The sequence below is a fragment of the Hyperolius riggenbachi genome, chromosome 10, assembly GCF_040937935.1.
Source record: "Hyperolius riggenbachi isolate aHypRig1 chromosome 10, aHypRig1.pri, whole genome shotgun sequence".
Lineage (NCBI taxonomy): Eukaryota > Metazoa > Chordata > Amphibia > Anura > Hyperoliidae > Hyperolius > Hyperolius riggenbachi.
This window is the reverse complement of record NC_090655.1, coordinates 237,296,469-237,318,296: the sequence shown is the minus strand read 5'-3', so window position 1 is coordinate 237,318,296 and position 21,828 is coordinate 237,296,469. Positions and strand designations below refer to the sequence as shown.

The 21,828-nt window shown below is 46.2% G+C and overlaps 1 protein-coding gene across 2 annotated transcripts; it reads left to right on the top strand.

The window, feature by feature from the left end:
- Positions 1-756: 756 nt before the first annotated feature.
- On the top strand, positions 757-8,650 carry LOC137534947 (zinc finger protein 271-like). 2 transcript variants are annotated; one of them, XM_068256683.1, is made up of 5 exons: positions 757-809; positions 3,875-3,987; positions 4,107-4,204; positions 4,308-4,716; positions 6,769-8,650. In XM_068256683.1, the coding sequence occupies exons 4-5, from the start codon at positions 4,389-4,391 to the stop codon at positions 8,520-8,522; spliced, it is 2,082 nt and encodes a 693-aa protein (XP_068112784.1). In that variant the 5' UTR covers positions 757-809; positions 3,875-3,987; positions 4,107-4,204; positions 4,308-4,388; the 3' UTR covers positions 8,523-8,650. The 2 variants fall into 2 exon arrangements, with proteins under 2 accessions (XP_068112784.1, XP_068112783.1); XM_068256682.1 differs by having other exon boundaries at positions 6,766-8,650.
- Positions 8,651-21,828: the final 13,178 nt, after the last annotated feature.

Below are 21,828 nucleotides of genomic sequence, written 5' to 3'. Positions count from 1 at the left end.
GCACTACGAATAGAAAATAAGTACTATCTACATTGTTGTTCCTTTGCTGTGCAACTGTTAATTTGGATGACACAAGTGCGAAAGTGCTTGCCCACTAAGGGCTAATTTATATGGGAGGCTCAATGAGGGCTAATTTATACGAGTGGCTGGTGGCACATCTTGCGGCGGCTCATTTAGCCAAATGGCTAAACGCTTCTCTGCTACCACACACAAAACCAATCGGCATGAATGTCTATGAGAAGGTTCATATCAGCGCGGGTCGTGCACTGTCCATTCAGAAAATCGGTGCGTGGACCATTTTTGAGTCCTCAATGGAAAGTATAGGAGAAACGCAAAACGCTCACAAAACCACTTTATGTAACAATTGCGTTTTAAAGAATAAATACATTGTATTTATTATTTTCTGGGTCAAAGAGATCACGTCCTGACTTGCGTCTGGGAGTGAATTACAAAATTGCTCGGGAAAAACGCTTAGAAAACCACTAAGCACAAAAACGAATCGCTCACCCAAGCGCCGGGAATCGGAAAAAAAAAAGCCTCAAAAAAGCCCAACGCGGACGGACACGCGAACGGACACGCGACGGACACGCGAACGCAATGTGAACAAGGCCTGAGAGCAAATCTGATTATGAGAAGAACTTTATTTATGGTTGTAGTACCACAATTCTCCACAGGGTGGTGAGCTCATAAATACAAATAGGAACTTACAGGATGCAAGAAGGGGTGGGAAACAGACAGGAAGTTCAGTGCTAGGAGAAAGGGGGGAGGAAGTAGAGAGGAGACATTGCTGAAACTGGCAGGGAGAGCAGGTAATTTTATTTTATAATTATTTGCATTCAGTAAGCCCTTGTGACCTCTCCCCTAATACCACCAGCTGCTGCTATGTGTACAGAGATCACTGATCTATTCCCATCAGTATCTGCACCTCAGGAGCTTACACTCTAATGTCCTCACCACAGTCACACACTTATTATTATACATTTATATAACTCTGACATATTCCACAGCACTGTACAGAGACCACTGATCCATTCCCATCATCTCTGCACCACAATCATACACTATTATTATACATTTGTATAGCTCTGACATATTCCTCAGTGCTGTACAGAGATCACTGATCCATTCCCATCATCTCTGCACCAGAGAAGCTTACACTCTAATGTCCTCACCACAGTCACACACAATTGTTATTATACATTCGGGCTCTGGCATATTCCACGTTGCTAGTCTACTTTAGGAGACCCAGCAGGAAATCTCATAGGGAAATTCCGTTAATGTGATTGGGTGGATAGCACTCTCTTGAACTTCTAGGTTTCCAATAGTTTGTAGTAAACTACACCCAAACTATTTGGCCAATCGCAACGCTTTGTTCTGTAAGAGGGTACTGTGATCCATCACTGATGGGAGAACTGTTCCCTGTAAAGTTTCCTGCTGGGTCCCCTAAAGTAGACTAGTGCTTATGCCACAGCACTGTACAGAGATCACTAATCCATTCCTATCAGTCTCTGCATCACAGGAGCTTACACTCTAATGCCCTCACCAAGGCTGTGAAGTCGGTACAAAATTCATCTCCAACTCTGACTCCTCAGTTTATGAAACCACCGATTCCAACTCTGACTCCAGGTACCCAAAATGGCTTCAACTCCTCGGGTTTATGAAGACTCCAACTCCGACTCTAGGTACCCAAAATTGCTCCAACTCCGACTCCACAGCCCTGGTCCTTACCACAGCCACACATTATAATTTTACATTTATATAGCTTTGACATATTCCTCAGCCTGTGCAGATATCACATCCATTTCCATCAGTCTCTGCACCACAGGAGCTTACACTCTAATACCCTCATCACAGCCACACACTATTATTATAATACATGTATATAGGTCTGACATATTTTACAGTGTTGTACAGAGATCACTGATCCATTCCCAGCAGTCACTGCAGCAGATGCATAGATTTTGGAGACAGCATCTTGCAGGTGTGGCTGTGATTTGGGAGAGCCCCTGATCTCCAGGGATAGGCCTACCAGGCATGAGTCCGCCCCCCCCCCCCCCCCCCCCCCCATCTAGCACATGTGTGTAGAGAATAGGAAGTCAGCTTCCTGCGTAAAATGTGCCCTGTGTGTGCGCGTACCTTACCAGTCGGTGTCCACCGCTGGCCCTATGCTCTGTCTTCCATCTACATACACACGCCCCACGTGGTTGCAGTGTATACATGGGCGCCCATGTGACGTCACACACACGCCCATGTATATTCCGGCAACCACGTGGGGTGCGTGTATGTTGACAGAGCCAGCGGTGGCCACCGACGAGTAAAGTATGCACATTTTACACTAAGGGGGACAGTGCCGGTAGTCATACGCCCCCGATCGAACATGTCGGCCCAACATCTTGAAGCATGTCTGATCAATGCATGCAACCAATTTCGGGCTGAAATTGGTCGCATAGTCGATTGGCCATGCAGTTGGCGGCACCGGTTTTTCCTAATCGGATGGTGGATCTGCCGCCAAGTAGCTCGATGTATGGCCACCTTAAATTTATGGTTAAAAAAAAGAAAACAAATGATCAAACTTGGAGCAATATAATGAACCTGCTGCAAAAGGAGGCTGAACTGCCTCTATGAAAGATGGATGAGGATCTGTGTCACTGAATGGGAGGATGTGGTGGGGGTCATCCATGAGAAACGTAAACACAAGGATGCTCTGTGTGCCGAGCTGCAGAAATTCACCCACTGATTCTTTGTTCTGAAGTGACAGGGATATGGAGGCTGCCATATTTCTTTCCCTTTAAAACATTACCAGTTGCCTGGCAGTCCTGCTGATCTTTGTGGTAAGTAGTGTCTGAATCACACACCTGAAAAAAGCATGCGACCAATCCAGTCAGTCTTCAGTCAGAAACCCCTGATCTGCTGCATGCTTGTTCAGGGTCTATGGCTAAAAGTATTAGAGGCTGCAGATCACCAGAGCAGCCAAGCAATATGCATTGTTTAAGAGGAAATGAATATGGCATTCTCTCTCATGTCCCTCTCACTTCAGGTGTGCTTTAAAAGATATGGGAAGTCATAAAAAAAAGTTAAAGGGGCACTATGGCGAAAAACTGTAAAATTTTAAATATGTGTAAACATAGACAAATAAGAAGTACGTTTTTTCCAGAGTAAAATGAGCCATAAATTACTTTTCTCCAATGTTGCTGTCACTTACAGTAGGTAGTAGAAATCTGACAGAAGTGACAGGTTTTGGACTAGCCCATCTCTTCATAGGGGATTCTCAGCAAGGAATTTATTCTTTATAAAGATATTCCCTAAAAATGATTTAAACAATGATGCTGGCCAGCTTCCCTACTTGCTACACAGTTTTTTGGCAGTTGGACAGAGCAACTGCCATTCACTAAGTGCTTTTGAAAATAAATAAATCCCTGAGAATCCCCCATAAAGAGATGGACTAGTCCAAAACCTGTTGCTTCCGTCAGATTTCTACTCCCTACTGTAAGTGACAGCAACATAGGAGAAAAGTAATTTATGGCTCATTTTACTCTAGAAAAATGTATTTCTTTATTTGTATATGTTTGGACAAATTTTACATTTTTCACCATAATGCCCCTTTAATTTAACTTTCAATAGATCACCTTAAAATATTTGTCAGGGTGGTGGCCGTTTTTTTTTGTTATAGCAAAGCCAGAAGTACAGGTATGTTTACTGTTGTATGCTGGTGCCAGGGTTCCATTCATAAGTAATCTTTAACATAAATGTATGGTATCTAAGAACTCTTTGAGAGAACGGGCTAAATTTATAACCTGTTTAATGTAAATTCCTTATTTTGTATCCCCTATTCTCCTAATTGGTATTTTCCTGTTCTTTATTTCCATCCTACCAGGAACACCGCCCTCTCCATGTTTTTGTTTGCAAAGAAGTATCAGGATTTAGAGGGACACGGACACCTCTACAAGGACACCATGATGGAGAATTAGCTTCCCCTCACATCACCAGGTAAGAGGAAACTTTAATTTCTTGTGAAGGAAAGAGCAGTACGGAGGGTCCACCTAGAGCCTCCATCAGCTGATAATCACATAGAGATCATGTATTCAGTCAGTGTGTGTTTCCTACAGATGGATCCAGTAACAGAAACCCACCAGAGAGGAGTACAGGTCCTCTTTATTCCCAGCATTGTCCACAAGAAGATCCCACCACCCCCCACCATAATCAGGTAGGTGGAGCCAATGCTCTGGAACTGTAACCTGACTCAAATATTTCAATGACTACATTTGTTTATGTCCTAATTACATTGTGTCATTATTTTGTGGGTTTAGGATGAACATGTAAGATGTGTTAAAGTTGAGAAAGAACAAGAGACTTATGAGAAGCGTAATGAGGCTGTGGCAGAGGGTGACATGATGAGAACAATTAAACAGGAACAAGGAGTGACTTGTGTGAAGGGTGATCAACAGCCTATGAAAGAGGAGGAAATAACAAAGACAGTTAAAGAAAAGGCAGAAGATATTCATGTCAATAGTCATTGGCAGTCTGCAAAAGAACAGGAAATGACAATTAAAGAAGAGACGTATGTGAGGAGTGATGGGCAGACTACAGAGGAGCATCCAATCATGAGGAAAATAAAAGAAGAAGAGGACTACACAATGAGTGATCCAGAGCTTATAGATGGGAATGTCAGAATGGTGACCATAAAGGAGGAGGACATTTCTGTAAATACCAGTACAAGTAAGTAAAAAAATGCTACAAGATATAATAAAAAATAGTTTACGCAACACCTACAAGCTGATGTTTCCAGATGGGATGGAAAAACTATACATCATATAAAAAGGTGCATCGCCATTTCTTAAAGTGTACCTTTAGGGGAAAAAAGTGGGCAAAATTAGGTACTTAATTCAATAGAGGTAAGCCACTGGATAATCCAAAGACTTCTCCCATCAACCTTGCCACCACCAATCCACTGCTGGGACCTTCCATGAAGAAGAGGGTCCTAGCGAGCATTGGTGGGCTGTAGGAGGATTGGAGTAGTCTCTGGATCGTTCAGAGGCTTCACTCTACTGAGGTAACTATGTAACTGTTGCTTTATTTTTTCTCACAGGATTGCTTTAATATTTTGTTGTACTGCACACCATATGAAAGGTCCTTATCCATTCCTCAGTATAACATCATAGTACCAACACATGAGGAGGAGATACTGTACACCATATGAAAGGCCCATCTCCATTCCTCAGTGTAACATCATAGTACCAACCAATGAGGAGGAGATACTGTACATCATATGAAAGGCCCATCTCCATTCCTCAGTATAACATCATAGCACCAACAAATGAGGAGGAGATACTGTACACCATATGAAAGGTCCATCTCCATTCCTCAGTATAACATCATAGCACCAACAAATGAGGAGATACTGTACACCATATGAAAGGTCCATCTCCATTCCTCAGTATAACATCATTGTAGCAACAAATGAGGAGGAGATACTGTACACCATATGAAAGGCCCATCTCCATTCCTCAGTATAACATCATAGCACCAACAAATGAGGGGATACTGTACACCATATGAAAGGCCCATCTCCATTCCTCAGTAAAACATCATAGCACCAACAAATGAGGAGGAGATACTGTACACCATATGAAAGGCCCATCTCCATTCCTCTGTATAACATCATAGTACCAACAAATGAGGAGGAGATACTGTACACCATATGAAAGGCCCATCTCCATTCCTCCGTATAACATCATAGTACCAACAAATGAGGAGAAGATACTGTACACCATATGAAAGGTCCAACTCCATTCCTCAGTATAACATCATAGCACCAACAAATGAGGAGAGGATGCTGTGTACACCATATGAAAGGCCTATCTCTATTCCTCAGTATAACAACATAGTACCAACAAATGAGGAGGAGATACTGTACACCATATGAAAGGCCCATCTCCATTCCTCAGTATAACAACATAGTACCAACAAATGAGGAGGAGATACTGTACACCATATGACAGGCCCATCTCCATTCCTCAGTATAACGTCATAGGACCAACAACAAAGTATTATAGAGGCATACAATATATACAGTATGTAAACAATAATACATTCAAAGGGGAATAGAAAGGAAAAAAAACGCAAAAACACTAGACCAGCAGGTCAAATTAAATTATCATATGTGACTACAAGTTTAGTCGTTCTTAGTGACTTTGGTGATTGCCATGAAGAAGTGCAGTGTACTCCACAAAACATGTAGCTGTGAGTCAGTAAATATAGTTTCAGTTGACTTTCTAGTCTAGTGTGTTTTATATACTGTATATATATATATATATATATATATATATATATATATATATATATATATATATATATATATATATATTATATTATTATTATCCATCTATGATCCTCTGGCAAACCCATCCAAGCCTTATTGTGTTGTCCACCTGGGTAGAAAATTAGGGTAGCCCCCTTTCTTCTTTTTTGAGTGCAACAACACAGGTAAGAGCAGGACCCCCTGAGTGGACACGAGTTTGTGTTCTCATTTGCTTTGTGGTTGGTTGCTTGTCAGACAACCTTGTCTTGCGAGTGCCCAGTAACTACTATATGTATTTATTGTATTCATCCAGACATACTAAACCAGAAGCTCTAGTTTCTTTTCTATCTCCCCTCTCCTCACTTTTACCATAGCTTTCACTGGTGGCTATTAGTCCTGTGTACATGATCCCTAATTGCAAAACATGAATCAGTAACGTATGTGTAACAGTAACATTTTCCCTTCAGCAGATGGACATGGTGATGAGAACAGTGAAGAAGAAAATAATGTAACACAAAATACTCCTCCCAATACTGGAAATACCCATCTCAGAGGTTACAGAAGTATGTCTCCCTCTAATGATGAGGAGTCATATAACAAATCAAAAGATGTGTTCTCAGATATCCATCTGTTGTGTGGTGCAGCAGATACAGCAACAGATTTGTCTAATGTGAAAAAATCTTCCTGGACGTCAGATTGTGTCATAGATGGAGACAATGAGGGATTTTCATGTCCCGAATGCAGTAAATGTTGTAAGACCAAAGCCTCGCTTGCCACTCACCAAAAGACACACTCACAGGAGCCACCGGCCGTTTGTGCAGAGTGTGGGAAATGTTGCAAATCTGAAGCCTCTCTTGCTGCGCACCAGAAGAAGCACTCACTAGAGCATTCACTGACGTGTTCACATTGTGGGAAATGTTGTAGGTATAAATCAGAGCTTGCTGTACACCAGAGAGTTCACACTGGGGAAAAGCCCTTTTCTTGTGACAGATGCAACAAAAGCTTTTCACTCAGAAAAAGTCTGCAAAACCATTTTAAGGTTCACACAAATGATGAGAAATCTGATAAATCACAACCTGTCACCTCAGATCCATCTAATGCAAATGAACCTTCTAAGGACACACATGGACTTAATCAGAGGTTTCCATGTTCTGAATGCGGAAAATACTGTAAAACTAAAGCTGCTCTTGCTGTGCACCAAAAGAAGCACTCACACAAGCGGAAGCTGTCTTTTTGTTCAGAGTGTGGGAAAAGCTTTAAAAGTAAATCTGAGCTCGTTGTGCACCAGAGAATTCACACCGGCGAGAAACCCTATGCTTGTTCTGAGTGTGACAAATCATTCACCACAAAGTCAAATCTTGTTACTCACCAGAGAGTTCACAGTGGTGAAAAACCCTTTTCGTGTTCCGAGTGTGGGAAATCATTCAGTAGAGCAACAGAGCATACAGCACACCAGAGAGTTCACACTGGGGAAAAGCCATTTTCGTGTTCCATCTGCAACAAATTGTTTTCAGACAGAAACAGCTTCAAGCGACACTTATTTCTCCACTCCGAGAAGCCATTTTACTGTCCAAAGTGTGGGAAGTTTTTCCTTCTTCAAGAAGAACTCTTTATACACCAGAAAATACATATACGGAAGCATCCCTTTTCCTGTTCAGAGTGTGGAAAATGTTTTCGACGTAATGCAGAACTTGTTTCACACGAGAGAGTTCACACTTGTGAGAGGCCATATCCCTGTTCTGAATGTGGGAAATCATTCAAATCCAAGTCGAATCTTGTTAATCACCAGAGTGTTCACACGGGTCAAAAAAAGCCGTTTTCGTGCTGTGAGTGTGGGAAAGCTTTTCGACGAGCATCCGAATATATCACACACCAAAGAGTTCACACCGGCGAAAAACCTTTTTCATGTCCTACATGCAGTAAGTGCTTCTCGGAAAGTACAAGCTTCAAAAGACATGTGAAATTTCACATTGAAAAGCCATTTTTCTGTTCAGAGTGTGGGAAATTTTTCATGCTTAAAGAAGACCTCGATACTCACCAGAGATGTCACACAGGTGAACTCCCTTTTCTGTGTCCAACATGCGGAAGAGGTTTCAATCTTAAAAAAGATCTCCTCATACACCAGAGGAGTCACACAGGCGAGCGTCCTTTTCCCTGTCCAGAGTGTGGGAAATGTTTCATACGGAAAGGAGCTCTAAATGCGCACCACAAAACACACGTGTGATGATGAAAACTTATGGAGGAATTTCAGGGACTTATTTGTTTTGTGTTAAAAAAAAAAAGAACACATGCAAATTTGATGAGTTGTTAAGCTCCTGTTTCATTAAAAACTGCTACCAGTGTTTTACAACACTATTTTGCAGCTTATTCTCATGTTAATAATAGCAGGAGAAGGTATGTGTGTGGGGTTCGGCTGGGCAGCTTCCAGCAGACAGGTGTGGAGGAGACCAGTGTGCTCGGGGATTGGTAAAACAGCTCTAAATATCCGTCATTCTGGATCTATAGGCAACGTTAGGGGGGCTCCTGTACACACACTAGGGTGTGTGTGTGGTGGTGGGGGGAGGTAAAGTTAATTTATAAAGTATTTAGCTAGTATTTGTCCATTGTAAAATATTTTTTTATCCCGATTTACATCCTTAAAGAAAATTTGCAATAGAAGAAACAGCCCTGGGGGATACTTACCTCGGGAGGGGGAAGCTTCTGAATCCTAATTAGGCTTCCATCGTTCTCTTCATGCTCAAGGATCCAGTGCTGGCAGCCCCCCAACACCGGCAATGTAAATATTTACCTACCACGATCGAGATCGAGTGTAGATGCAGTAGTGGTTTTTAAACAAATGTAGAGTACAGGCACTACAGTCCTCAACGATTCAGATCTTTAATGTGTGGGTCACAGGACTACTGAAAACAGGTTGCTTTTTTGTGTGGCTCAGATTGCGTGCTCTAACTTATTTTCACACCAGCATGTATAATTCCACAAAGAGAGAAGGCAACAGGAGTTGGCACATGCAATCCATAGAAAACTTTATTGTTCCGGCCACATATCAAAAACTAAAAAGCAGACATACACAGAAGCTTCTTACCCATTTCCTACTGTGCTGTGGGGTGAGGTGGGAGCGGTGAGCTGCTCACCGCTCCCACCTCACCCCACAGCTCAGTAGGAAATGGGTAGGAAGCTTCTATGTATGTCTACTTTTTAATTTTTGATATGTAGCCGGAACAATAAAGTTTTCTATGGATTGCATGTGCCAACTCCTGTTGCCTTCTCTCTTTGTGGCAGTAGTGGTTTTCCGATCAGGCGTAAATAGCCAAGCCCGATCTGGTCCGCTCTACTGCGCAGGCGTGAGTCAGCTGCGCTGTGGAGTGGACCTGATCGGAAAGCTGCTACTGCGCCAGCGCTGTATTGCGGTAGGTAAATATTGCAGGTGCTCCTGCGCCACAGCCGACATCCTTGTCTTCTGTGGTTTCGGGGGAGCCAGCACTAGATTCCTGAGGCTCAGAAGGATGGGGGAAGCCTCATTAGTAAACAGAAGCTTTCCCCTCTTGAGGTAAGTACCCCACAGGGGATTTTCTTGTTACAGAGTACCTTTAAGTTTATCGTAGGTGGTGAAATCTTTACTGCTGGCAGGTGCATCACTGCAGAATGTTTGTTTACTGTGTGTTTCGAAAGTGAGCACAAACAACACCTGGTTTCCCAGAATGCAATGGGAGGAGGCTGTGTGACATAATAGAGAGGCTAAACATCATTGGGAGGGTGGGATTACATACCAATATACAGCAATACATAGGAGGGTCACCAACAAAGTAACAGCTGTTTGATTTTATCTGTCATGCACTGTATTTTTTTTGGTGTAATGTAACTTGCATCTGTCAGGTTAACCTCCTATAATGCTTGTCACGTAACTCCAGAATGTCAGTGACTGTTTGTTCAGCAGCATCAACATGAAGCCCCACGTGCCCAAATCCTCTAATTCATTGGTGAGGAGGGTGGTGCTACTACAATGGGGGAATTGCAAATCTTATAACAAGATATGATTAATGCAAGTGTAGCTGAGGTCACATGATGAGATAGAAATGTGTAATACTGAGCTGTGTTCTTTTTTTCCTTTTTCTGTCTGATAGAGTTAACCATTTAGGTATGTAAGTGACAGTTTCTCTCCAGTCGGTAGGGATGGTCAAATTCGGCTTCGGGAGATACCCCGATAGTTGCAATCCGGATATCTCCCAGTAATGCTGTGCGGGCTGGGCGGGGGGGGGGGGGGGGGTCAAGCTTACCTCTCTGACGTCTTCATTGCTCGTCCCTCGGCGCCTCCCACGATGCGGTCCACACGCATCACGTGACTACAAACACTTCCTCCTTGAACCCGGAAGGAGGAAGCGTTTGTAGTCACATGACCGCCGCGTGGACCGCATCGTGGGAGGCGCCGAGGGACGAGCAAAGAAGATGTCAGAGAGGTAAGCTTGACCCCCCCGCCCAGCCCGCACAGCATTACTGGGAGATATCTGGATTGCAACTATCCGGGTATCTCCCGAAGCCGAATTTGACCATCCCTACCAGTCGGGACCCAATTGGACTATAGTGTAACCCTCATTGTGGCTGTAAATCCTTTTCAGTGAGGCAGAGAACAGCTTCTGGGAACAGAGGCTAGATACAAAACGTCACTAGTTCATATATTTTACCTCTGGGACACTTGAAAGACTGTATCATTGAGCAGAGACTCTAAAACATAAAAGTTAAAGCTTATCTAATATAGGATAATTTTTAGTTGTAGTAGGATACAATTGTTTATCTCTTAAGTTTATTTTCACCTCAGGTTTACTTTAAATAAAGGAGGTGATTATATGGAGAAATTATTAGAAAATACAGTGCGTCTTAACCTCTTGCCTACTGCCTAACGCACATTGGCGGCGGCAGAGAGGCTCTGTGCGAGCTCCCTTCACTGTAGACAGAGAGCCTCAGCGTTCAGCCTGCCAGTGGCTGATCAGCGCTGGCAGGCTGTTTTTTTTTTCTGCCAAATTAATTTAAATGTTTATATAGTGCTGCCATCTTATGCAGTGCTGTACGGAGTATATAGTCTTGTCACTTAAAGGGAACCTTAACTGAGAGGGATATGGATGTTTCTTTTTAAACCATACCAGTTGCTTGGCAGTCCTGCTGATCTCATTGACCAAAGTAGTGGCTGAATCACACACCTGAAACAAGCATACAGCTAATGCAGTCTGACTTCAGTCAGAGCACCTGATCTGCATGCTTGTTGAGGGGCTGTGGCTAAAAGTATTAGAGACACAGGATCGGCAGGAGAGTCAGGCAACTACCGGTAGTATTATTTTAAAGGGGAACTTCAGCCTAAACAAACATACTGTCATTAAGTTACATTAGTTATGTTAATTAGAATAGATAGGTAATATAATTTTTTACCCACCCTGTTTTAAAAGAATGGGCAAATGTTTGTGATTCATGGGGGCTGCCATCTTTGTCATGGGGGCAGCCATCTTTTTGGTTGAAAGGAGGTGACAAGGAGCAGGAGACACAGTTCCAACTGTGCTGTGTCCTGATAACCCCTCCCAGCTGCACGCGCTAGGCTTCAAATCTCAAATTCAAAATGTAAACAAAAAACAAAAATTGCACCAAAACAGCAGAACGAGAACAACAACATCAGAAATCCCATCATGCTTTGCACAGCATCAGAGGAAAAAAGCCCGGGCAGTTTTCTTCTGTGCAGCTAAAAATGAGGGTTGGATAAGAGAAACAAAATTCTGATGCTGTGAAACTGTTAAAGAAACACCAGGCCTTTTCAGTGCTGCTGAGTCGATTTTTAGTCCGGAGGTTCACTTTAAGAGGAAAAATCCATATCCTTCTCAGTTTAGGTTCCCTTTAACTGTTTGTAGGAGGAGCTCACAATCTAGTCCCTTCCATAGGCATATGTCTATGTATGTATAATGCAGTATATATCATAGTGTGGGACCAATTTAAGGGGGTGGGAGATAAATAAAATAGTTTTTTTTACAAAAATACAGGTCTTTTTTAAAAATTGAAAAAAAAAAAAAAACTAAAACTAGCAGCAGCAATCAAATACAACCAAAAGAAAGCTCTATTAGTGGGAAGAAAAGGAAGTAAAATTAATTTGGGTGCTGAGTTGCATGACTGAGCAATAAACCGTTAAAGTTGTGAAGTGCTGAATTGTAAAAAATGGCCCAGTGACTTGGGTGGGGGGGGGGGAGGGGGAGGGGGAGGGAAAGCATAAACCTCTGGTCCTCAAGTGGTTGGTGGTTGAGGATGCGTATACACCTTTGATGTATGCCGCTCGTCGGGGATTGGGAGCCGATCCCCTTGGGTGACATTGCTGGGCCGGGATGCACAGATGCGAGTCAGCTGTGTAGCTGACAATGTACTCTGTTGCTATGCAGAGGGGTGGAGGGATGAAATAGCAGCACATGGGTGACATCACGCGGTGGGCAGGGGTTTGGCGTTTATCCGCTAAGCCGATCGCTTGTGAGTTGGGGTCTACTGTACACATGCCTGATTCAGCTGATATAGTCGTTATCAGCTGCCTCAGCCGACTTTAGTGAGTCATGTGTACGAGGCTATAAAGTGAATGAAGTGTCCCAGTGTTCAAATACAAGAACTATTGACCCATTTCTATCTCTCCCCTGCCCTCAGAAGTTGTATTCTGTCAGGAAAACTTTTATGGCTGTACTTTGCTTATCAGTGAGGTTTACTATATTCCCGACACGGTACCAGAAGACAAAAGCTGTCACTTGTGTGCTTGAAAATTAACTCTTTCAGGTGGCAAAAAGAAAAACAGCCAGGTTATTAATATGTTTTGCACTGTACATACACATGTTTATCTCATCATTTCACATTTTGCCTCGGGTACGAAATAAAATGTTTTCTTAATTGATTAATTTAAATGGGCTATAACGTTCCGGATGACCCTTGTGTGACGGATTCACCTGCCACAGATGCGCCCATTGCATGAAAGGGCACGTACATAGGCGTACTGTAGTACCCATTTACGTTTTTAGCTTTTATATGTTTCTGCCGGTTCATGTCCTTTCCATCGGAAGTGACTGGTCAACAACGCAATAAACCTTCACTGCAGCAGGCCCAGCACATTCCCTGATTTTACATCACAGGACAACTGATAGCTAGTCAGAAAACAGGCCCGGTCATAAAACCATATATTGACAAAGTCACATTCCTCCCCATGTCCTGTCATGGGGAGATGGTATCAAATGTCCTCTAATTAACCTAGAAACAAATATTCATTCTTACTATATTTCCATCCTTTCTATAAATGCCAGTCACATCAAACTTAGCTAGATGGTCGTTGGACATTGGTGTCCAAGCAAGAAGCGTTCGTCTGTCACCTTCTGTCACAAACATGGTTTTCCCTGAAATGCAACATAATCATTACTGCATGTTTGATATCTGTGAACAGTGTAGAACGAGAGGAACCCACAAGTCTCACCCTCTGCGTGATTCGATGAACTGATTTACAGATATGACAGTTTCAGATATTTTATATCTCTTTCTCCCTCTAATGAGAGGGGTTGTCAGTTTACCAGGAAGCACATACCTGAATCTTCAGAGACCAATGAGGTGAGGACAGCTTTTCTTGCAGGTCACCGCCCACCGTCCCTGGAGTGTGAACAAGGAGCTATGAGCAATAACAGGCAGGAGGGCTCGAACTGTAACTTGATTAGAGTTGGGCCGAACGGTTCGCCGGCGAACGTGGTTCGCGCGAACGTAGGTGGTTCGCGTGCGGGTACCGCACGCGAACCTTTTGCGGAAGAAGTTTGGTTCGCCCCATAATGCACTGAGGGTCAACTTTGACCCTCTACATCACAGTCAGCAGGCCCAGTGTAGCCAATTAGGCTACACCAGCCCCTGGAGCCCCACCCCCCCTTATATAAGGCAGGCAGCGGCGGCCATTACGGCCACTCGTGTGCCTGCATTAGTGAGAGTAGGGCGAGCTGCTGCAGTCTCTCATATAGGGAAAGATTAGTTAGGCTTAACTTCTTCCTGGCTGCATACCTGTTCTGTTCAGTGAGCCCTCAGCCCACTGCATACCTGTACTGTGATCCTGCCACTGCATACCTGTTCAGTGATCCTGCCACTGCATACCTGTTCTGTTCAGTGAGCCCTCAGCCCACTGCATACCTGTACTGTGATCCTGCCACTGCATACCTGTTCAGTGATCCTGCCACTGCATACCTGTTCTGTTCAGTGAGCCCTCAGCCCACTGCATACCTGTACTGTGATCCTGCCACTCCATACCTGTTCAGTGATCCTGCCACTGCATACCTGTTCTGTTCAGTGAGCCCTCAGCCCACTGCATACCTGTACTGTGATCCTGCCACTCCATACCTGTTCAGTGATCCTGCCACTGCATACCTGTTCAGTGATCCTGCCAGTACCTGTTCTGTGAACCCGCCACTGTATACCTGTTCTGTTCAGTGGACCCGCCACTGTATACCTGTTCTGTGAACCCGCCACTGTATACCTGTTCTGTTCAGTGGACCCGCCACTGTATACCTGTTCTGTTCAGTGGACCCGCCACTGTATACCTGTTCTGTTCAGTGGACCCGCCACTGTATACCTGTTCAGTGAACCCGCCACTGCATACCTGTTGTGTTCAGTGAACCTGCCACTGCATACCTGTTCTGTGAACCCGCCACTGTATACCTGTTCTGTTCAGTGGACCCGCCACTGTATACCTGTTCAGTGAACCCGCCACTGTATACCTGTTCTGTTCAGTGGACCCGCCACTGTATACCTGTTTAGTGAACACGCCACTGCATACCTATTGTGTTCAGTGATCCTGCCACTGCATACCTGTTCTGTGAACCCGCCACTGTATACCTGTTCTGTTCAGTGGACCCGCCACTGTATACCTGTTCTGTGAACCCGCCACTGTATACCTGTTCTGTTCAGTGGACCCGCCACTGTATACCTGTTCTGTTCAGTGGACCCGCCACTGTATACCTGTTCTGTTCAGTGGACCCGCCACTGTATACCTGTTTAGTGAACACGCCACTGCATACCTATTGTGTTCAGTGATCCTGCCACTGCATACCTGTTCTGTGAACCCGCCACTGTATACCTGTTCTGTTCAGTGGACCCGCCACTGTATACCTGTTCTGTTCAGTGGACCCGCCACTGTATACCTGTTCTGTTCAGTGGACCCGCCACTGTATACCTGTTCTGTTCAGTGGACCCGCCACTGTATACCTGTTTAGTGAACACGCCACTGCATACCTATTGTGTTCAGTGATCCTGCCACTGCATACCTGTTCTGTGAACCCGCCACTGTATACCTGTTCTGTTCAGTGGACCCGCCACTGTATACCTGTTTAGTGAACACGCCACTGCATACCTATTGTGTTCAGTGATCCTGCCACTGCATACCTGTTCTGTGAACCCGCCACTGTATACCTGTTCTGTTCAGTGGACCCGCCACTGTATACCTGTTCAGTGAACCCGCCACTGCATACCTGTTGTGTTCAGTGAACCTGCCACTGTATACCTGTACTGTTCAGTGAACCCACCGCATCAGTGCGCATACCTGTGCAGTTAAGTGAACCCACCTACCTACGTGAGTGCACGCAGTGTGATATACCACTCCGTGCATACCCGATATGGACAAAACAGGTAGAGGAAGAGGTAGTGGCAGAGGCAGAGGAAGGCCACCCGGCAGGTCTGCGCGAGGTCGTGTAAATGTAATTTCGTGTGGACCTGGCCCACAGTACAGTGCTCGGAAGAAGGCACGTCCCATCACCTCCCAAGATTGTCAGGACGTGGTTGAGTATTTAGCGACACAGAACACCTCATCTTGCTCAGCCACCAGCGCTACTACTAGCACCACTTCCGCTGCATTTGACACTTCGCAAGAATTATTTAGTGTTGAAATCACTGATGCACAGCCATTGTTGTTACAGCCAGATGAATTTTCACCAGCTAATATGTCTAAGTTACGCGGCAACACTATGGATGTAACGTGTCAGGAGGATGAAGGACCTACTGATGGTGCAAGTTTGGATTTGTCTGAGGCAAGCGAAGCTGGGCAGGATGACTACGATGATGACGGTAATAGGGATCCTCTGTATGTTCCCAATAGAGGAGATGAAGAGGGGGACAGTTCAGAGGGGGAGTCAGAGAGTAGTAGGAGGAGAGAAGTTGCTGAAAGAAGCTGGGGCAGCTCTTCGTCAGAAACAGCTGGTGGCAGAGTCCGGCACCATGTATCGCCACCTATGTACAGCCAGCCAACTTGCCCTTCAGCATCAGCTGCTGAGGTCCCCATAGTGCCCACATCCCAGGGTGGCTCAGCGGTGTGGAAATTTTTTAATGTGTGTGCCTCAGATCGGACCAAAGCCATCTGTTCGCTCTGCCAACAAAAATTGAGCCGTGGAAAGGCCAACACTCACGTAGGGACAAGTGCCTTACGAAGGCACCTGGAGAAAAGGCACAAACAGCAATGGGATGGCCACCTGAGCAAAAGCAGCAGCAGCACACAAAAGAAAAGTCACCCTCCTTCTCCTCTTCCTCCTTCAGGTGCATCATCTGCTTCTGCCGCTTTCTCCCTTGCACCTTCTCAGGCACCCTCCTCCACTCCGCCTCTGCCCTTGAGCGGTTCCTGCTCCTCTGCCCACAGCAGCAGTCAGGTGTCCGTGAAGGAAATGTTTGAGCGGAAGAAGCCACTTTTGGCCAGTCACCCCCTTGCCCGGCGTCTGACAGCTGGCGTGGCGGAACTGTTAGCTCGCCAGCTGTTACCATACCGGCTGGTGGACTCTGAGGCCTTCCGTAAATTTGTGGCCATCGGAACACCGCAGTGGAAGATGCCAGGCCGCACTTATTTTTCGAGAAAGGCCATACCCCAACTGCACCGTGAAGTTGAGAGGCAAGTGGTGTCATCTCTTGCGAAGAGCGTTGGGTCAAGGGTACACCTGACCACGGATGGCTGGTCTGCCAAGCACGGGCAGGGCCGCTACATTACCTACACAGCCCATTGGGTGAACCTGGTGGTGAACGATGGCAAGCAGAAAGCGGCGGACCAAATTGTGACACCTCCACGGCTTGCAGGCAGGCCTCCTGCCACCTCCTCTCCTCCTGCTACATGCTCTTCGCTGTCCTCCTCCTCCTCCTTGGCTGAGTGGCAGTTCTCCTCTCCAGCTACACAGCCCCAGCTCCGCAGGGCCTATGCTGCATGCCAGGTACGACGGTGTCACGCCATCTTAGACATGGCTTGTCTCAAAGCGGAGAGTCACACTGGAGCAGCTCTCCTGGCTGCTCTTAAGAAACAGGTGGATGAGTGGCTGACCCCGCACCACCTGGAGATAGGCAACGTGGTGTGCGACAACGGCAGCAATCTGCTTGCCGCTTTGCATATGGGGAAGCTGACACACATACCCTGCATGGCACATGTCATGAATCTAGTGGTTCAAAGATTTGTGGCAAAGTACCCTGGCTTAGCGGATGTCCTGAAGCAGGCCAGGAAGTTCTGTGGGCATTTGAGGCGCTCTTACACAGCCATGGCACGATTTGCAGAAATTCAGCGTAAAAACAACATGCCGGTGAGACGCCTCATTTGCGATAGCCCCACTCGCTGGAACTCGACCCTGCTCATGTTCTCCCGCCTGCTAGAACAGAAGAAAGCCGTCACCCAGTACCTCTACAACTGGAGTAGAACGAAACAGTCTGGGAAGATGGGGATGTTCTGGCCCGACAACTGGACACTGATGAAAAATGCATGCAGGCTCATGCGGCCGTTTGAGGAGGTGACCAACCTGGTGAGCCGCAGTGAGGGCACCATCAGCGACTTAATTCCCTACGCGTACTTCTTGGAGCGTGCTGTGCGTAGAGTGGCGGATGAAGCTGCGAATGAGCGTGACCAGGAACCGTTACGGCAGGAACAGGCATGGGACCAATTTTCATCAGACCCAGCTGTTTCCTCAACACCTGCGGCAGCACAGAGGGGGGAGGAGGAGGAAGAAGAGAGGTCGTGTGCAGAAGACGAGTCAGACTCAGAGGATGATGAGCAAGGTGTTTCTTTGGGGGAGGAGGAGGAGGAGGAGGGGACAGCGGCAGGAGAACAACCGCAGCAGGCGTCGCAGGGGGCTTGTGCTGCTCAACCTTCCCGTGGTATTGTTCGCGGCTGGGGGGTGGAGGTTGACTTACCTGACGTCACTGAGGAAGAGCAAGAGGAGATGGAGGGTACTGGATCCGACTTTGTGCAGATGTCGTCTTTTATGCTGTCCTGCCTGTTGAGGGACCCCCGTATAAAAAACCTCAAGGGGAATGAGCTGTACTGGGTGGCCACACTACTAGACCCTCGGTACAGGCACAAAGTGGCGGACCTGTTACCAACTCACCGGAAGGTGGAAAGGATGCAGCACATGCAGAACCAGCTGTCAACTATGCTTTACAATGCCTTTAAGGGTGATGTGACAGCACAACGCCAGCAAGGTACCACTGCCACTAATCCTCCTCCCGTGTCCACGCAGTCAAAGACAGGACGCTCCAGCGATCTCATGGTGATGTCGGACATGCGGACGTTCTTTAGTCCAACGCCTCGCCGTAGCCCTTCCGGATTCACCCTCCACCAACGCCTTGACCGGCAGGTAGCCGACTACCTGGCCTTAAGTGTGGATGTAGACACTGCTGTGAACAGCGATGAGGAACCCTTGAACTACTGGGTGCGCAGGCTTGACCTGTGGCCAGAGCTGTCCCAATTTGCCATCCAACTTCTCTCCTGCCCTGCCGCAAGCGTCCTCTCAGAAAGGACCTTCAGCGCAGCTGGAGGCATTGTCACAGAGAAGAGAAGTCGCCTAAGTCACAAAAGTGTTAAGTACCTCACCTTTATCAAAATGAATGAGGCATGGATCCCGGAGGGCTGCTGCCCGCCCCAAGACTAAGTCAGTCCCCGCACACACAGCATCTCTGCCTGCACGCCGTGTGACTGGCTGCCTGGCCTGCCCCAAAAAGACTAAGTCGCTCCCAGTCCCTCCACACAGCATGTCTGCCTGCAGGCCGCTTCACTACCTTCTCCGCCACCACCAACAGGGTCCGGGACTCCAGGCGGATTGCTGAATTTTTTAGGCCGCTGCTAGCAGCGGCCGCTGTAATAATTTTTATGGTGCGTGTACATGACTGCCTAATTTTTCTGGCTGCACTGAGGGCAGCTGCAACAACAAAAGAAAAGGCATGTACATGCGCCCATTCCCCTTCGTGATCATTACCTTGCCGTGGTGAAGGGGCTTGCGTATCACAATGAAGCAATGACCGGCGCCTAGATGAGTGTCTCGGGGGGCACACAAAAGATAATAAGGTCGTTGCTTCATTGTGGTCAGACCAAATTTGATCAGCTGGACAGTCACTGTTCTGTCATTCAGCTACATCAGCCAGGCCGACCATATGGGCTGTAAAGCCACCAAAACCTGCACTCTCGCCATGGTGCGCACCAGTCCAGCACGGCCGTCACTAGTACAAACAGCTGTTTGCGGTGCGTTACACGGTGAGTTTGGTGTGTCAGTGTGAAGCAGTACCTTAATTACACTACCTGATTGATGTATACACATGCAAGATGTTTTAAAGCACTTTAGGCCTGTCATTTAGCATTCAATGTGATTTCTGCCCTTAAAACGCTGCTTTGCGTCAAATCCAGATTTTTCCCGGGGACTTTTGGCGTGTATCCCACTCCGCCATGCCCCCCTCCAGGTGTTAGATCCCTTGAAACATCTTTTCCATCACTTTTGTGGCCAGCATAATTATTTTTTGTTTTCAAAGTTCGCATCCCCATTGAAGTCTATTGCGGTTCGCGAACTTTAACGCGAACCGAACGTTCCGCGAAAGTTCGCGAACCCGGTTCGCGAACCTAAAATCGGAGGTTCGGCCCAACTCTAAACTTGATAGCTTGGCACTCCAGTGGTAGATGGAGTGGTGTGCCAATGTGGAATCAGCTGGCAGGCTGAGTTGTCACCGGTAACGACAGGAACTGCAGAAGCAGTGTCAGGAACGGCAGGCCAGGGTTCAGCAACCATGCAGGTAGGCAGACATGCAGAGACCAGCAATAGATCAGGCACTCGGATGGAGCAGAGGTTGGCCACTAATCGGGTCCTCAGACAAGCCAGGGTGAGCAACGGAGAGGGTAGTTGTACAAATCCAGGGTAGGTAACAGTGGATTCTCAGACAAGACAGGATCAGCATCAGACAGAAATCAAGACAGAGACTAGTCAGTTCACAGGCATAACAAACTATCTGCAATACTACAGCAAGTTTCTGTTGACACTCAATACTACAGCAAGTTTCTGTTGAGACTCTTCAGCTTAAATAGGCCATTTGGCGCGAATGCGTATACACATGAGTGCATAAGTGACCACATGCGTACAAGAGTTTGCGCGATTCGACCCAATCCTCAAGTCGTGTATGCGCACGCCATTACGCCTCCCTCTATGCGGAAGTACGATTAGACACCGGTTTGTTTGCCGCTGCCTGCTGAGCACATAAGTGACTGTGACAGGGTGAACGTTGTGGACGCATGCATTCAGCAACTACAAAGTGCGAACCTCGGCACTGAATATTCAGCACATGGGGAGCACTCTGGGTATCGGTGCTTAGTAACTACATTGCCAAAATGCTGGCAGTGAAGACTGGCTGCTTGGAAGTCAAATTTGGCTCTGATGAAAGGTGAATGTTGATTAGGTTTGGCACAGATTAGAAGGGGTACAATACAGAGTAAGGGCAGAATAGTTTCATGGGGTTATTGTTAGGCAACAGAAAAAGTTTAATGTTGATGAAAAACACTGAGACCGTAACACAGGCCCTATTGGCCCTTCTCTACGGTAGAGAAATACCTATACAAAAATACAACATTTAAGAATATCAAGGATAAAATAGAGTTAACATACATTCATCATAACCCACCTAAAGTACAGGGTAGGTATTATGGTTTACAGTACTGATGCTTCCAGTAACTGTACACAATACTCAACAAAGTGTGTCAGGTTCCATAAGTCAAGAAGGAGCAATCTCTGCCTTTTAACCACTTGAGGACCACAGTGCTAAAACATGCACATGCAATTTTTCACTTAATAGGCCACTGCAGCTTTAAGGCCTCTCTGCAGGACCGTACATGTCAGCACACAAGTGATTCCCCCCCCCCCCCTCCCCTCCCCACCAACAGAGTTTTCTGTTGGTGGGGTCTGATCGCTCCCCCAATGTTTTTTTTTTTTTCACTAATATTTATGTTATTATTTTTCTAATTCCTTTTTTTACTTTTTTTGTTTATTTTTTCCCTAGGCCCACCGTCCCTCCCTCCCACTGCCAGCCAATCCCTGTGTCCTCCCAGGGGGGCAGCCGTGTCACACGGCTGTCCCCAGCACAGCGCTGCCGTGGATCGCAGCGCTGTACAGACTAATTAGACAGCGTTTCCTCTGTCTTCCAGTCTCTTAGCGGTGATCGCCGCTGGGAGGCTGATGGTGGAGCTCTGTCATTCAAGGAGGGATGCACGCGCATCAGCGCGCAATCTCCTG

Coding starts and splice junctions, on each gene's coding strand:
- LOC137534947 (XM_068256682.1), top strand. CDS start 4,389: ATGATGAGAACAATTAAACAGGAACAAGGAGTGACTTGTGTGAAGGGT. Junction 4,717..6,765: donor TTCTGTAAATACCAGTACAA/GTAAGTAAAAAA, acceptor TTTTCCCTTCAG/CAGATGGACATGGTGATGAG.